Raw genomic sequence first — 18748 nt, 5'->3', positions numbered from 1 at the left:
ATTACTATTACAATAACAAATCGTTGTTCATGAGTCTACTAGCAATGCCCACATGGTATGGGGACTGTGCATTGCCCCTAGCATGAGCACTGATGCTTACCAGTTAGGGATTTGGGGCATATATTGGAAATGCCAAGCTTCCAAGAGTTTGTGACATTCCTATTACAAGAATGACAGTAGCAGGTACTCCATAAATGGAATCACTGTGGTGCTTCTCAGTGTTTTTGGGTCTCATCCTTACAGCAGTCCTGCAAGATACAATTACTTTATATAGATGAGAAAATCAAGACTGTGTTACTTGCCTAAGGCTGTTTAGATTTAGCTTAAAACTCCTTTTGGAGTTTTAAGGAAGACTGGTCTTGTTTTAGAAGGTTTCAATTCCCTCTAAAATCCTGCCCTAATGTTACCTCTCATTTGCTCCTGTATGATACACTTTGCCTGAGGCCACAATTGTGTTACTGAAGGTTGACAATAATTGCTTTTTCATTAATTGAATTATTTCAACTATATGGAGTACCCTCAATTATAAGGGCTCACTGGAACATTGTGAAACAGTCTATCTGTAAGAGAAATACTCTTGACTTATAATTCTTAAAATTTATTTATTCTAATTTAGATTTTTTTAATTAAAATTTTACTTAAAATAGGATGGGATAGCTATGTTGTTGTTGTCATTATGTGCTGTGTAGTCACCTGCGACCCATCATGACCCTATGTACAGCATCTCTGAATCTGACAGTCCTGAGCTAGTCTCACTAATTTAGACAAACCAATTCCAGTGCCCTAGTCACTATATCAATCCATCTCATCTGGTATCTTCCTCTCCTGCTCTTTCCCTCCACCCTTCCAAGCATGATGTCCTTTTCCAAGGAATGGTCACCCACACATGGCCAAAGTATGTGAGTTAGAGCTTCAAAATCCTAGCCTACAAGGAGAGACTTGGTTTCATCCTCTCCAAGACAGACCTGTTTGTTTTCTTGGCAGTCCATGGTATGTTCAGGACTCTTCTCCAGCACCACAGTTCAAAGGCAAAGATTCTGCTTCTGTCATTCTTAGTCATTGTCCATCTCTATGATGCATAGCACATAATTGTGAAGACCATGACCTGGATTAGGTGGACATTAGTCTCTAAACTGACATGGTTGCTTTTCAGCACTCTGGAGAGGTCCCAGACAACACATTTTTCATAATGCAATTTGTCTTTTGATTTCCTGACTGCTATTGTTAAGTGTGTTGATTGTGGAGTTGAGCAAGCTGTAATTGTTAATAGCATCAATCCAATCTCTTCTGCCAGTTGGACCAGTGGTGAGAAACTTTGTTTTCTTGATGACAAACTTCAATCGATATTCAAGACTACAATGCTTGACCTTCTGCAGCAAGTGCTTCAGGTCTTCAGTTTCAGCAAGCAAGGTTGTGCCATCTGCATAATGTAGGTTGTTGATGAGTCTACCTCCAATTCTGATGCCACATTCCTCCTCATAAAGACCTGCCTCCAGAATTATCTGTTCTGCATACAGATTGAAAAGGTATGGAGACAGGATGTATCCCTGACATTTCTTTTTGATTTTGATCCATGCAGTTTTCCCCTGCTCTGTTCTGAGGACTGCTTCCTGGTACAGGTATAGGTTTCACATCAACACAATCAAGTCTTTGGGATTCCCATTTTCCTCAAGGTTAGTTACAATTTGTTGTGATCCAAACAGTCAAATGCCTTTGCATAGTCAATGAAACACAGATGGACATCCTTCCGTTATGCTTTGTTTGCTGCCAAGATCCATCTGACATTGGCAATAATGTCTCTTACGCCACAATCTCTTCTAAGCCCAGCTTATATTTCTGGTAGTTCTCTGTCAATGTACTATTCCAGTTGTTTCTGGAAGTAAAACAATTGTGGAAATGATTAATTTTTGTTTTGATGTTATAATTTAATAACTGAATTTGTTTGCTATTTTTCAAATCCCATTTTTATTCCTTTATCTTTCCTCATCTATATTTTCCAAATTTTATATAGGAGTCACATACAAGTTTTTGAGATTTCTTATCTGTTGACTAATTATATTAATTAATTAATCTTTGAAACTGAAGATCCATTTACTATTTATTGCCTGACACCTTGGCATGGGGGGAGATCTTTAGGTTATATAATAAAAAAATATTATATAAAGGGGTTTTTTTTTGGCCACTGATTATTTATTCCTCACTCATTTTTTTACTCAAGCATTTTCTCTAGAAAAGCTTTGTTTAGTTTGTATTTCTAATTGTGTAAGCTTAGGTCTGTAGTTCTTAAACTGTGTTCCCTGGACCAGCAGCAACAACATCACCTGTGAACTTGTTGTTCATATACAAAATACATCTTGTCAGCCCCACTGAATCAGAAACTCCAGGGATGGACCCCACAATTTAGGTTGTTGCAAGCCTACCAGGTAATGCTGATGCACATTGCAGTTTATCGCTGCTCTGTGTGCTCCATTTGCTGAGAACATTTGCATGTTAACAAATGTTTTTAACAAATCTTTTAACAAATGTTTCCTGACTTACTCCTCCAGAAAGAACTTCCAGGGGATGCCAAAGACCTCTTCTGTCTCCAAGTTTCTAGCCTAGCTCAGATTATAAGAGAGGAGTAGACTCTCAGAAATAGTCTCTAGTCAAGTTAAAGCATCCTGGGCTTGGGGCCAAAGCATTTAGCTATTTGTGACTTGTACAATGTAAGGATGGCATTGCTTGGAAGAGTTCCATGAATTCCTTCGTTTGACATAGTGGCAAGGTCCTGGCATGTTCCAAGAGCTGTGTTGGATTGCCCTACTTTTTCCAATGGCTGTAAACCTTAGCAGTGTTTACTCAAATGTCTGAATCTGTTCATTTGCCCCTTTTATGTTTTGGATCATTTACTTGTTAGTGTGGAAAGTTCTTATTTCTGCAAGTTTATTGTTTGGGTTACAAAACCCCTATTTCTTGCTAGTAGTCATAGACCTGCTTAATTCAAAGGCTACTCCTCCATCACTGCGTGCCTGTTTTGTAGGACGGTTGTAAGGAATAAACATCAGAAAGCCTAAGCAGTGAGAGACATTAGGTATGGGTTTGGGACAAAATGTGGGCCCTTGTGTGGCATAGTCTGCAGGGAGTTGCACAAGTAACCCAAAGGCTAGAGCTGTCTGTTGGTTAGAATTCACCAACTGCTCTTTAGGAGAAAGACGGGCAGTCTCCTCTCATTAAGTTTACGGTCTTAGAAACTCAATGGAGGGCCAGTTATGAGTCAGTTCTGACTTAATGGCAATGGAGTATGAGTGTGTATTGGACTGACAAACCAGGCTGACAGTCCAGGATGTAGGTGAAAGAATTTGGCTACTGCGGCTTACATTCTCCCCCCTTGACTCTGAGCACCCTTTCTCCTTATCCTATGGGCCTTATAAACGGAATTAATCTCCAGAGTTTCTCCTTCACCCCTGGTTCATGAAACAAACCTCCCAGTGTTTCTTAAAGTTGATTTGCTTTAGGCAATAATGGGAAATAAACTGTTGAAATGATTTTCTGTCTCCTTATTGTTTAGACCTGGGCCCTAAGAAGTAGAACAGATATATATAGAGGTACTGAAAGTTGGTGTTTGGGTGCCAGAGATTTCATATAAGGTGCATCTGTAATTCAGAAGTTGAGTACTTGGGTGAAAGGAAGAAATGAAGAAGAAGAGGATGGAGTGCTTAGCTGTGGTGGAAAATTGGGGCTGTGTGGGCAGAGCCCTGGTGAAGAAGACCCCAGAGCTGCTCTGGGTTGGCCTCTGAGAATGGCAAAATTCTGGAGCCACTGTACTTTTATAAGGAAAGATTGATGTCAAAGAAAATAGAATGTAAAAGATTCAGGCAAATAACTTAAATTCCTAAACATCATGGGATGTTACAGTTGTGGGAATAACTGAAAGTTCTTTTTAACATTTTTATTATCCTCTGACCACCCACCTAGATTTTGAGACTGGGCAACATTTCCTTTCCTCAGATAAACATGTTAAAATATAGAAATACATCCCGTACAATTACTTGAGGGTGGTGGTAAATCTTTCTGTACTTCAAAATTTGAGATGACACAGAATACTGTGCCTTTTTTTTAAAAAAAAAAGCCACAAAAACACCAAAACCACAACCAATGAACCAAACTTAATTTCTTTAAACCAGGCTGTATGTTAGTGTTTCTTTTTGATACTCATCGCAGATAGCTGAATTAATGGACAAATATCTTGTTTTCTGAAGTAATTTTAAATAACTCTTGCCACTGATAGTAAGCATAGCTATTCTGATAATGTATATCCTGTATGAACTGTTGCCAGAATCTACATTAATGGGGAGATGAAAATGATACTGAATAGAATGCCATTGGGAGCTCTTGGTTGGACCCGTCCAATGCATGCTCCATAAATTTTTATGTTATTTATATGGTGTGCTGTAGTTTCCAGTCTGGTATTTGCATTAATTTGCCATTGTCTTTCCCTGAGATATTAATGAACTGTAGGAGTGATTTAATTCCAAATGGGCATTTTTAAAGTAGACTTAAAAATAAAGCTTTTCCTTTAAAAAAAATGTGTGTGTGTGAAAGATGAAAACTGCTTCATTAGTAATTGCCAGCAAAAATCTCTTAATGTCTTTCTCTGAGCTCTTTAAGCTTAGTATTAGAAATTAGAACTAGAGAATTTAATTAGCCAGCTCACAGAATACAATCACTCTCATTTAGAATTTCCCTTTGAGAAAATCATATATTTGAAGAAAGACAGTTTGACTTTAGGCTGAGTTTATATCTCAGTCTTGACCCTTATGTCTGAGCTCCTGATCTGGAAATTGTGCATAATTTGAGCTAAAATTTAATTAAAAAAATTTTTTTTTAGCATTGGTGATTGCAATGTGAAATACTGGACTGTATGTAGTAGTTCTTAAGAGTTAGAAAAGGTAAAAAGTTGCTTTGGCAGTTATTAACTATATTCCCATTGACATAAAATCAAGTATTAGTTTAGTTACTACACATTTAACCAATGCAGTGAGTTTAATTAACTAATGAGTGCAGTACTTGGTTAAGGGAATGTTAACACTTTTGTATTTTTAGACTTAGTCTAGAAAACTACAAAAAACCCTCTCACAACCCTTGCCACCCTTTCAGCCATAACATTACATTGCCTTGGTTTCTGCCTTTAATTTCCCCAGGGGTTCTTTTTATTTAGGAAGAGGGTGAAAGCTGTATTTGTGTAAGCACTACAGCAGTGCTTCTGTTAAATTCTTTTCAACAAAGAATATGTTACTTGAGCGTCTTGTGCATAAGGCTGTTATATTTCTGAAAAGAATGTGTACTGAAAGCAGTAGTTTTTAGTATGTGTGTTTAGTTCATGCTTGCCAGTTTAGTTTAGACATTTTCTGATGCTTTGAGTTTCTACTCATATTTCCGTAAACTAAGCCTATATATATATATATATGTAAAATAGTCTTTTGAAAGCCTTTGATTACTTTAAAACAGCTGCCTTTTCTGTTCTGATAATATGGGTATCTTTGTCCTCTTTAAAATGAAACTCAAAATTTAACCTTACATAAAGAAAATCAGCCCTCAAGTAAAGTTGATTTTGGAACATCAGTGAAGAATTAAATACTCTCTTCCTAGAAACCTTAATTGATCCTTGTTAATGTGAAATAAATGTAGACGATGTGAATATGTGTTCTTGTGCTAAATTTGCCTCTCAGTGTTGTCTATTGAGTATTATTAGCTTCTGACCTACTCTGAAATCAAAGTGTAAATCGTGCTTTTTCAAAGATCAGTTAGAAAAGAAGAGTCATTTCCTGTATCTTAGGCTGCCATAGTGTATTATAATAGCATTTTTTTAACTTTCTGGTCTCAGGACTCTTGCTTTCTTAATTATTGAGCACCCAACGTGCTTTGCTTATGTAGATACCTACTATATATGAAATGAGGACTAAGTGTGTATATATATATATATATATATATAAATAAACTCCAACTTGCTGCCTTCGAATCAGAACTGATTCATGGCTGACCCTCCATCAGGTTTTCAGACACTGTAAATTGCATGGAAGATTAGTTGTCTTTTTCCCACCAATCTGTGGGTAGTTTGAAATTTTGGTTGGCAGCACAACTCCTTACCTCTAAGCTGCCAGAATATCGACTACCTGTATAAAAAAATAACTGCATTCCCAAAACAAAAATTATTTTCGTGCAAAGAATGGCATTGTTTAACTTTTTTTTTTAAAAAAACTCTTTACTGTCTGTGTCAGTTGACGTGAGCTTGGGTTTCTTCTATGCCTGTGTATTCAGTCTATTTTGAAACTAAAAGTAAGCACACGAGAAAGAGTTTAAAAGGCCATCAATGAAAGAGTTTTGGTCTAATGGATCCCCAGAAGGTCTTAGGAAGCTGTAGGAATCTCTGGTTCTATACTTTGAGATTAATTCCCCTAAAACACTAAAAGATAAACAAAACACCCAATGGTTTCTCTAAAAGTCTCTTATCTTAAATTGCCTATTCATGCTGTGTATGCAGGTAACACTAATAAAACAACTTATTTGTGTGTGAGTAGGAAAATGAGGAAGTGTAATTGAATCTTTGAAAGCTTTTAGTTATACCTTCAAACAAATAGCTATGATCTTTTCTAATACCACCCTCTCACCTAACTCAAACATTCTCAGTGATCTCTCTTAAATTTCCAAACCACCTAGCATGTAGGGAAACATCCCCTCTGACCAAGCCTAGAAAAAGGAAGTATTATGGATGAATGGAATATAGCTGACTTTCTCTAGCTAGGAAGTGAAGGAAAGAGAAAATAAAATTTAATGAACACTTTCACTATGTGCCAGGTATTTTACATATGTTATTTCATTTCAATCCCTACAACACCATAGAAGAAATTTTAAAATAAATGTTGCACACCAATAAAGCACAATTTAGAATCATTGTCCAGCTCTAGACCAAGACCCACAGCCTTTCAGTGACAGAGCCTGATCTGAACCAAGACATCCGTATTTTCAAAGTCTACACAATTCTGCAGCATGGTTTTTGCTTTTTCTTTAGCACATTTTGAGCATGTGTTACTAACATTACCCTGGGCTTAGTAGCAGCATGATGGTAAAATATTTTACCCCATCAAATTTCATTTTGTGTGATGAACTAACTTCTACAAATTATATTTTGCAAGGCGAAAATTGTAAGTAAAGTTTTATATCCTTTTCCCATTTTTAATTTTTTTTCTTCTTAAACAAGCACGTTAGGCTTGCCTGTTTTACTGTGAAGAAGAGGGTTACCTTTTTGGGTGCTCAGTTTGGGCACCCAGAAATGTTTTGCATTTGCAGTCCTATAACCCTGATACACACCTTCCCTGATTCTGAACCATGCAGTGTTTCCCTGCTCTGTTCTGAACACTTCTTCCTGGTCCAAGTATAGGTTTTGCATGAGTGCAGCTAAGTGTTTTGGGATTCCTATCCTTCTAAAGGTTAGCCACGATTTGTTTTGATCCACAGTCAAAAGCCTTTGCATAGTCAACATAGATAAACATTCCTCTGATACTCTCTACTTTTAGGTAAGGTGTGTATCAGGGATGCATCCTGTCTCCATACCTTTTAAATCTATATGCAGAACAGATCACTTGGGAGGCTGGACTTTATGAGGAGGAATGCGGCATCTGGTTTGGAGGAAGACTCATCAGCAACCTGCATTCTGCAGATGACACAATCTTGCTTGCTGAAATTGGAGAACATGAAGCATTTGCTGCAGGTCAAGGATTGTAGTCTTCAATAGAGATTGAAGCTCAATCTTCAGAAGATAAAGATCTCACCACTGGGCCAATTGACAGAATTATGATAGAGGGGAAAGAGATTAATATTGTTAACAATTTCAGCTTGCTTGGTTCCACAATCAATACACTTGGCACTAGCAGTCAGGAAATCAAAAGATGAATAGTATTGGGAAAGTCTGCTGTCAGGGACATCTCTGCAGTACTGAAGAACAACAGTGTTATTCTGAAGACTAAGGTGAGGTTTTGATCCAGTCTGTCGTCTTTGCAGTTACTTGATATGCATCAGAGAGCTGAACAGTAACTAAGAATGATAGAAGAATTGATGTCTTTGAGTGTTGCTGGAGAAGAGTGTTGAACATACCATGGACTACCAGAAGAACAATCACATCTGTCTTGGAGAGGGTGAAACCAAGCTGCTTCCTGGAAGCAAGGATTTTTAAGCTCTGTTTCATAAACTTTGGGCATGTGGCCAGGAGGGACTAGTCCTTGGAGAAAGGCATCATGCTTGGAAGGGTGGAGGGCCAGTGCAAGAAAGGAAGACCCAGGATGAGATGGATTGACTCAATGACTGGGGTAATGGGATTAGGTCTGTTGGAGATAATGAGATTAGCTCAGGATAGGGCAGGATTCAAAGCTAATGTTCATTGGGTCACTATGAGTCACAAGCAACTTGACGGCACATAACAATACAGTCCTGTAACCTCCTGATTAATGCTTGTAAGAATTCCATGGTTCAAATGTATGAGTAACTCCAGGGGTAAAAAAGACCTGGCTCTGGAAAAAGATTTTATTCTTGTAAAGATCACTCACTGCTACAACATTCTTTCAAGATATTTCTGAGTGGATTTGAAGTATCAACTTTTTTATTAGTAGTTTAAGTGTTAATTGTTAGCACTGCTCAAGAACTGCAGCCTTTAATATGGATTGAAGCTCAACATCAAGAAAACAAAGATTCTCACCACTGGGCTAATTGCTAGCATCATAATAGATGATGCAGAAATTGAGTTTGTTAAAAGCTTCAGTTTGCTTGGCTTCACAATCAACACTATTGGTACCAACAGCCAGAAAATTAAAAGACAAATTGTATTGGGAAAGTCTGCTTTCAAAAACCTCTCCAACATTCTGAAGAGCAACGATATTAGTATGGAGACTAAGGTGTGTCTGATTCAGGCCACGGTCTTTGCAATTAGTTGCTATGTGTCAGAAAGCTAGAAAATGACTAGAGATCATAGAAGGAAAATTGATGCCTTTGGGCTGTGGTACTGGAGAAGAGTATTGTATATACCATGGGCTGCTAGGAGAACAAACAAGTTCATCTGAGAGAGGGTGAAACCAGGCTGCTCCATGGAGGCAAGGATTCTGAAGCTTCATCTGACACACTTTGGACATGTTGCAGGAAGGGACCAGTCCTTAGAGAAGGGATGTCAGGCTTGGGAAGGTAGTGGGGACAGCGCAAGAGAGGAAGACCCTCAATGAGATGAATTGATTCAGTGACTGGAGTAATGGGGGGTAGATGTATCAAAGACAATAAGATTGGCACAAGATAGAGCAGGATGTAGGGTTGTTGTATATAGGATCACTGTGAGTTGCGAGCAACTCGACGGTACATAACATTACAACAACAATTGCATCAGGATTCAATTTATTTTTATTCCTTTCAACTTGAACAAATCATGTGAATAAAGAAAGCATTTCCCCCCTAATTATTCGATTTCCATCCGTTTTCCTAAGGACCTCTTCGATAGTTAAATTACTTTGTTATAAAGCACCTATAATGTTATATCCTTATAAGATTCTTCTCTTTAAAGACAATATCTTTTGGCGCCTTAATTTTTCTTGGCTTGGTTTCTGGTTATGAAATTTTTCTAGTACTGACTCCAAACACATAAATTTCATGGACAAGGAGAGATGATAGTGTGTGAGGAGGGGTCGATAATTATAAAATGTCCGTTTATGGTAAATTTATTATTATGACAGCTGTTTTCTTTGTACAAAGATATATTCAATAGGTGTGAAACAGAGAGCACCTCTATTAAGTGTACAAAATAAATTTGGGAACTTCTTGAATTTCCTTTTTTAATCCATTGATATTATTTGCTACTATCTGTGTCTGTCCCAGAAATTGAGTCCATCGATTTTGGAATTTTCTTGAGTGTTCACTTTTCCCCCTCACCTTTTACTCACAGGAAAATGATAGCATCACATCCTTTAAAAATAGAATATTTACTTGTGTTCTTTAGATCTGATTTTTCAGAAAACTTCTTAATCAAAATAGATGTTGACAGAAATATCCAGTCTGAAATAGGGAAATACCCAAAGATTTTCTTGCTGTTGCCGTATACTGTTGAGTCGGAACTGACCCATAGCTGAAGCTTCAGTAGGTTTTTAGAGGCAGTATAAAAGGAGATTGCTCATCGTTCTCCCGTGGAGCAGCTGCTGGCCTCAAACTGTGTGCTGTGGGATTGCAGTACGGCTTCTTGCCACTAGGCCACCAGCACTCCCTAGAGAATTTTTTTTTTTAAATAAAAATTTCTTACTGTGAAATAGGAAAATGTAGAAGCTCTGGGGGCCTTTGTAAAGCACTTTATGTTGTTGTTATGTACCATCAAGTTTGTTGCTGTGTACCATAGAGTGAGAACTATCATAGATGACTCTCTGGCGGGTTTTCAGAGGCAGTTAATCACACACGAGGTGATTCCCCATCTTTTTCCTTCAGAGCAGTTTGTGGCCTTGAACATTGTGCCTTGAGGATTATAGCACAGCTTCTTGCTTTTAGACCACAGAGTTCCTTTCAAGAACTTTAATTCAGTTAATTCATTTGTTAAAAATTATTGCCATCATTTTCTTCTACTTCTTGTTGTTAAGTGCCATCAAGGTGTAGATGACTCATAACGACCCTAAGAATGAAAGACCTGAACACTTGTACAACTTTCATCGTTTCTCCAAGTTCATAGAGTCCCCAGAGGCAAGCTATTTTAGAAGTGGATGCCACTCCTGCTTCCAAGCTTGTTTTAATCAGGGAGCTTCACCAAACACTGTCTACCATGGGTAACCATTATTACATTTGACACATCAGTGTCACAGTGTTTAACATCACAGCAACCACAAGTTCCCTCTGTACAGCAAATGGACATTCTTCTACTTAGTATTGTATTATTTATTATGAGCTGTCATGATGAAATGATATTCCTCTGAAAGATTTTTCCATTTCTTACCCTATAAAAAACAGATCTGAACCCTGTCCTATTCCATGCCATCCTTATCATCTCTGATACACTCGAGCCCATTGCTGCAGTCACTATGTCACTCCATCAACGTTGAAGGTCCTTTTTTTATCTTTTGCTGACCCTCCATCTTTCCAAACATGATGATGTCCCTTTCTGAGGAATAGCATCTCTTGATAGCGTTCCCGGAGCATCTGAGATGAAACTTAACCATCCTTGCCTCCAAGAAACACTCTGGCTATACTTTTCCCATAACATATCTGATGATTTTTTGGCAATTCATGGAATATTCAGTGCTATTCTCTAACACCACTACTCAAAGGCAGCAGTTCTGTCATCTGAATTTATTGTTCATCTCTCAGGTGCTTACCAAGTGATTGGAAAGAGCATGGCCTAAATAAGGTACACTTTAATCTTCAAACTGACATCATTGCTCTACAGTAATTTGGAGAGGTTCCTGACAGCCGACTTACTCAATGCAATACATCTGGTGATCTCCTGACTGCTGGTTCCAAAGGTGTTTATTGTGGATCCAAGTAGCAGTTCACAGTTTCAATCTTTTCTCCATCTATTAAAAGTTGCTTCTTAGTCCAATGTTAAGGATTTTGTCTTCTTAATGGTGAGACGCAATCCATATTTAAAGCTGTAGTCTTTGATCTTCTGAAGCAAGTATCTCAAGTCCTCCTCATTTTTAGCAAACAAGGGTGTGTCATCTGTATAATAACACAGGTTGTTGGTGTGTCTTTTGCCAATTGTGATGCCACATTCTTCTTCACAGAGTTCAAGCTTCTTTAATTAATTTCTCAGCTTACAAACTGAATAGATGTGGAGCCATGACACACACCTTTTCTGATTTTAAATAATGCCGTGTTCCTTTCCTATGTTTGGAAAAGAGCTTCTTGATTTAGATATAGTTTCATATGAGCATAATTCAGTGTTCTGGAATTCCCATTCTTCTCAATGTTAGCCTTAGCTTATTATGATCTACACAGTTAATGACCAAAGAGGATAGATGGAGAATTGATGCCTTTGAGCTGTGGTGCTGGAGAAGAGTATTGAGAGTACCATGGACTGCTAGGAAAACAAACAGATTTGTCCTGGAAAGGGTTAAACCGGGTGGCTCCTTGGAGGCAAGGATTCTGAGGCTCCGTCTAACATACTTTGGGCATGTTGTGAGGAGAGACCGGTCCTTGGAGAAGGACATCATGCTTGGGAGGGTGGAGGGACGGCGCAGGAGAGGAAGGCCCTCTATGAGGTGGATTGATTCAGTGACTGGGATAATCGGGATGGGAGTGTCGGAGACAGTGCGATTGGCACAGGACAGAGCAGAGTTTAGGGCTGTTGTACACAGGGTCGCTATGAGTCGCAAGCGACTCGATGGCACATAACAACAACAACAACAACAACACACAGTTAAATGACTAAGCCTTTGAATAGTCAGTAAAGCATAACTGGACTTTCCTCTGGTATTCTCTGCTTTCAACTTGGATATATCAGGATTGGTATCCTTGGTCTATAACATCTTCTAAACCCAGCTTGAATTTCTTACAGTTCTAGCTCAATGTAGTGATTGAGCCATTCTTGGATGATCTTAAGCAGTATTTTGCTTTCCTGGGATATCAATGATATTTTTTTTTATAATTTCCACATTCTAATAGATTATCTTTCTTGGGAATGAGAACCAATATGGATCTCTTCCAGTCAGTTGACCAGACAATTGTCCTTCATATTTCCTAGTATTGACTGGTGAAGCATGTCCAGGGCTGCTTCTGTCAGCTCAGATGTGCCAGTTGGTATTACATTGTTTCCTGAGGTCTTATTTTTTGCCACTGCCTTCATTGTACTTTTAACATCCTCGTTAATTACCATTAGCTTTTCTTCATAGGCCACTTCCTGAAATATTTCGGTGGTAACCATTCTTTTTGGTACGTTGTTGTTCTTACATGCTGTCAAGTTGCTTGCAACAACTCTGAAGCTTGCACTGCCCTGAGCCAGTCTCACTAATTCTGATACACCAACCCCCATTGCCCTAGTTACTATATCAATCCATCTCATAGGAGGTCTTCCTCTCCTGCAGTGGCCCTCCACCCTTCCAAGAAGGATGTCCTTCTCCAAGGACTGGTCTCTCCTGGTCACATTCCCAAAGTATGTAAGATCCTAGCCTCCAAGGAGAGACGTGGTTTCACCCTATTAGTTTTCTTAGTACCCATGGTATGCTCAAGACTCTTTACCAGCACTACAATTTGAAGGCATTAATTATTCTTCTGTCATCCTTAGTCATTGTCCAGCTCTCTGAGATGCATAACAAGTAATTGAGAAGACCATGGACTGGATTAGGCACACTGTAGTCTCTAGATTGACATTGTTGCTTTTCAGCACTCTGGAGAGGTCTCTAACAGCAGGTTTTCCCAATGCAATTAGTCTTTTGATTTCCTGACTGCTGGTGTTAAGAGTGTTGATTGTAGAGCTGAGCAAGCAGTAATTGTTTACCTCAATCTCTTCTCCATCTATCATGGTGCTACCAGTTGGCCCAGTGCTGAGAATCTTTATCTTTTTTATGTTGGGCTTAATCCATATTGAAAACCACAGTCCTTGACCTTCTGCAGCAAGTGCTTTAGGTCTTCATCAGTTTCAGCAAGCAAGATTGTGTCATCTGCATAACGTATGGTGTTGATGAATATTCCTCTAATCCTGATGCCACATTCTTCCTCATAAAGCCTGTTTCCCCAATGATCTGTTCAGCATATAGATTGAAAAGATATGGAGACAGGATGCATCCCTGACACACTGCTTTTCTGATTTTGAACCATGTAGTGTTTCCCTGCTCTGTTCTGAGGATTGCTTCCTGGTTCAAGTTTAGTTTTTTCATAAGCGTAATCAAGTGTTCTGGGATCCCTTCCATCTTTTTTGTTGCTTCCTGCATCATTCATGATTTTACCCTTAGCCTCCCTCTGTATTGTAACTTTATTTTTCAATTGCTGCACAAGTTCTTCCATCTTTATTCTATGACTTCTGCTTCTTGCACATTCCATGATAATAGTGTGCTTTGACTTCTTGAACTGCCCTTTGAAATCTTCTGTTTAGCTTTTACTTCAACATTTATTCCCTTTGATTTGAATTTTTGATTCTCTAGTGCAATTCTCACTGTCTCTCCTGATATCCATTTTGGTCTTTCCCCACCTCTTCTTTGTAAGGACCTTTTGTTCTCTTTATGGATATCTTTGATGTCATCCCATAACTCATCTGTACTTTGATCATTAATGTTTATTGCTTCAAACCTGTTCTGGAGATTATTTTATAATTCAGGTGAAATAAATTCAAGGTTATATTTTGGTTCTTTTGGACTTACTTTTATTTCCTGCAGCCTCATTTTGAACTCACACATAAGTAACTAATGGTCTGTTCCATAGTCCCAGACCTGGTTTTGCCAGGATAATGAGTTTCTCCAGTAATTCTTTCCACAGATGTTGTCAGTCTTATCCTGTGCAGTCTGAGGTCCATGTGTACAGTTGTCTTTTGTTGTATTTTTTTTAACTATTTGCAACAAAAAATTATTGACCGTACAAAATACAATCATTCGTTCAACCACAACCCATACTTTCCAACTTCTATTCCTTTCTCATTGTTTCAAACTTTTGCATCCAGTCACCAGTAATTATTAATGCATCTTAATTGCAAGTTTGATAAATTTCAGATTACACAATTGGGTGGAAATACTCAATTTCCTCTTTGATTCTAGTTGTTGGTGCATATATTTGAACAATAGTTGTATTAACAGATCTTAATATCCTGTGACAACTTTGTACTTTAGTATAGATATTGAAATTACCCTTTTCCTTATGAATGCAACACTATTCTTCCCCAATTCTTCATTGTTTGTCTGCTATAGATCTGATTATTAAATTAAAAAAAATTGTCTGGTCATAATTTGTGAAAGAGTTGCAGTGTTGGTTGGAGTTTGAATGCTGGTTGCTGGTGGGGAGGGAGACATTTGTTGAGAAGAAAAGTGATCTTGACATGTTCTTCTTTAAAATGAAGTGAGGAGGAAACCCAGGGATGGCGGATTCACATACGGTGCCACCGGTTCAGAATGCAGGACTACATTCTGCATACTGATGACTTAGACCTGTATTCTAATAGCTCCCAAGTACATGGTGGTGATTTACTGTAACAAACGGTTTAATACGATGTCATAGGAGCTCTGGTGGCCCAGTGGTAAGAATCTGTGCTGAAATCCCAAAGGCATGCAGTTCGAGACCACTAACTGCTCTATGGGAGAGGGATGGGCAGTCTCCTTCCATGTGATTAACTGCCTCAAAAACCCACTGGAGGGTCAGTTATTGATAGGTTCCAACGCTACAGTAAACAACAACAACAACATAATATCCTAAGTTCGTCTGGATATCTGTGAATATCTTCTTTTTAACCTCTCTATAGTGAGGCAAGCAGTGACATTTGAATACAGAAGATGAAATAGCTGAGCTATTGCTAATGAGCATTACTACACTGGGACATTGTTGTTATGTGTCTTTGAGTTGCCTCTGACTCATAATGACCCTGTGTACAACAGCCCTAAACCCTGCTCTATCCTGTGCCATTCTCATAGTCTCTGATACACCTACCCCTATTACCTCAGTCACTGGCTCAGTCCATCTCATTGAGGGTCTTCTTCTCATGCACTGTCCCTCCACCCTCCCAAGCATAATGTCCATCTCCAAAGACTGGTCCCACCTTGCAGCATGTCCAAAGTGTGTCAGATGAAGCTTTAGAATCCTTGTCTCCAAAGAGCAGCCTGGTTTAACCCTCTCCAGAAGAACCTGTTCATTCTCTTAGCAGTTCATGATATATTCAATACTCTTCTCCAACACTGGGACATAGACATGCTGAAGATGTTGATGCTTTTTGGGCAAGTTAACTACAACTCGTAACGACCCTGTGAACAACAGATCAGAACTTTTCACTGTCCTGCACCATCCCCATGATCTCTGGCATGCTCAAGCTCTTTATTGGAGGCACTGGCAATGGGCTGAAGTGTATCATCTAGGAAACTTGGAGGACAACTGTCTGGCCAACTGACTGGAAGAGATCCATATTGGTTCTCATTCCCAAGAAATTGTCAACTCTTGTATTTTGGATACAAAAACTAATCTCTCCTCTCTTTCTTTTTCATAGGTTTCCACTTGAGTGGCACCGTAACAGAACCTGCAATACAATCGGAGCCAGAAACTGTTTGCAGTGTAGCCATCAGCTTTGACCGTTGCAAGATTACCTCAGTGACCTGCAGCTGTGGAAACAAGGACATATTTTATTGTGCCCATGTTGTGGCACTGTCTTTATACCGCATCCGCAAGCCAGATCAGGTCAAACTGCATCTTCCCATTTCAGAGACTCTCTTTCAAATGAATAGAGACCAACTACAAAAGTTTGTACAGTATTTGATCACAGTGCACCACACGGAAGTTTTGCCAACCGCTCAAAAATTAGCAGATGAAATTCTTTCCCAGAATTCTGAAATCAACCAAGTTCATGGTGAGTACAGATAATGATTTTTCAAATTTCTTCTCTGGATTCATTTTCTTTTCTAAATTTAAGTGCTCTTTTATAGATTGAAATGCACATACAAGTGAATCAAATGTGAATATATCAATAATCTTCCTTTTTTAATGAGTTAAAACTTTTGTTTTCATTTTTCATCTTAAAACATCTGGTTTTGATGTATTTCCTGGATGTATAGTATGTCACGTGTTTCCCACACTCAGGAAAATTTTTGCCTTGCTAGGTATTGATAAGGTTGTCTTGAGTTGGTTATTAATGTATACATTTTATACATTTTTTTAAAAAGTAATCTTTTGCTTTTCAAAGAGAGGAACGAAAGTGGGGGAGGGGGCTGTAGAGAAAAAAGTGCAACAATGAATGAATGTTAATCCAAAATCTCTGTAAATGTTCATTAAAATTAATAAAATTTTAAAAAGTTATCAAATAATATATACGCTCATTTTTGTAAAATGTTATCAAATACTAGGTGTTAATTATGTAATTTGATTTACCTTATAATTTGTTGTTACTAAGATGACTTGAGAATATTCAGAACTTTCAACATTTTTTATGAGATTTATTTTTCAATTCAACAAAGTTTCTGATAGACGCCTCGAGTGACATCCACTTCCTAAACAACATGCCTCTGGAAACTATGAAATTTGATATATGACGATAGTTATAGAAAAGCTTCAGGTCTTTTGTTCATAGGTTTGCTATGAGTCATGCTCGGCTCAATGGCAGTCAACAACAACAGATTACAATGTGCTTAAAGAGAGCATTTAAGATACAGATAATCTTAAAAAAGGTACTTCTTTGAACTTTTATACATTCGACATGTGATCTCATTTGTTTTTAAGCACATCAGATTTCTTTTTTAAAATTTAGTTTATTTTCCATTTCAGTGAACATCTACAGAGATTTTGGAATTCCATTCATTCATTGTTGCACCCTTCTCCCCGCACAAACCCCTCCCCCCCCTTTGCTCCTCTCCTTGAAAAGCAAAAGAAAAACTCCCTCATTGGTACACAATCCCCCTGCACCTTCTTTTTTTAAATTATTAATATAATGAAAATTTACAGAGACTTTGGATTTCCATTCATTCATTGTTGCACTTTTCTCCCTGTCCAGCCTTCCCCCCACACCAGCTCGTTCTTCTTTTTGAAAGGTAGAAGAAAAATTCTTTCACTGTTACACAATCCCTCCCCCCAAGTCCAGTACACTGTGCATCCTTCCTTCTGGACTCCTGTCATGACAGTAATACCTACTCATATATCCCTTTTAAATAGTTTTCTTCCTCATCTGTTTCAATGCTGTATACATTATTTATCCCATCTTTATCATTCTTCCCCCAACCCCAATGTCACATTTCTTTTGTGCAGCATAAATAAATCAGCTCACAAGAATTTCTGATCAACTCTTCAGAAACATACTTGTAATTTGTTTCTTATAGCATATTGATATAGGATAAATGATTTTTTAGTATAGGTTATTATGCTTTTAATATATTTATATATAATTTTAAAAATACTTAAAAATTTGAAGGAAGCAATATAGTTTTGAGTAGGGAGATCAGGAATCTCACATATTTATACTTTTTTTCTGTTATATTGACTATTATATTGGATAGGGAATTTGAGTCTAATCTTTTAGGTTGCCCTCAAAATTACTTTACATAGCAAATAAGTAATGGTTTTTAAAAAGATATTTGAAATTATTTTCTAAGAACTTTTTAAAGTTGTGAAATGTAGGTGCATAAATTTACGTAAAATATAAATGTATAAATTAGAATATAGTCTGCTTTTGTAAAGAAATAGAATCCTCTATACCCCTGTTAGTTACAGGCCCCTTATCTCACCTATATTTTATGATAATAACTTCCTTGGCAGTGTATTTTTCTGTGTGTGGTGCTTGTTTTTGGTGTTTTTTGCTTTGTTTTGTTTCTAAATATAACTAAAGCTTTAGGTTTATCTTCAGGCAAATAGAATCATGCATATGCTACCCATATATCTAGTGCTTTTATTGAAAAATCATGTTTGTTTGATTCAACTCTCTTATACTTCAAGTACCTCTTGTTGTTAGATACCTTCTAGTCAGAACTGAGGAGCTCTGGTGGCCTCGTGGTAAGAAATTGGGCTGCAATCCAGAAAGCACAGTTTTGTTGGGGATTTTTGGTATTTTTGTTTTGTTTGTGTTGTAATTTTGTAATTTATTTTTTTA

At 37.8% G+C, this 18748-nt stretch overlaps 1 protein-coding gene across 1 annotated transcript in view; it reads left to right on the top strand.

Annotated features, from left to right (window-relative positions):
• The window catches only part of ZSWIM6 (zinc finger, SWIM-type containing 6), a 307528-nt gene that overhangs the window by 171929 nt on the left and 116851 nt on the right, over positions 1–18748 (top strand). Inside the window, exon 3 of the mRNA XM_006891537.1 lies at positions 16166–16522. Within this exon, the coding sequence (XP_006891599.1) occupies positions 16166–16522 (357 nt within the window). The remainder of the gene's footprint in view (positions 1–16165; positions 16523–18748) is intronic.

Source organism: Elephantulus edwardii, unplaced genomic scaffold (genome assembly GCF_000299155.1).
Source record: "Elephantulus edwardii isolate Elephantulus edwardi_28Jun2011 unplaced genomic scaffold, EleEdw1.0 scaffold00099, whole genome shotgun sequence".
Lineage (NCBI taxonomy): Eukaryota > Metazoa > Chordata > Mammalia > Macroscelidea > Macroscelididae > Elephantulus > Elephantulus edwardii.
This window is presented reverse-complemented; position numbering and strand designations above follow the sequence as displayed.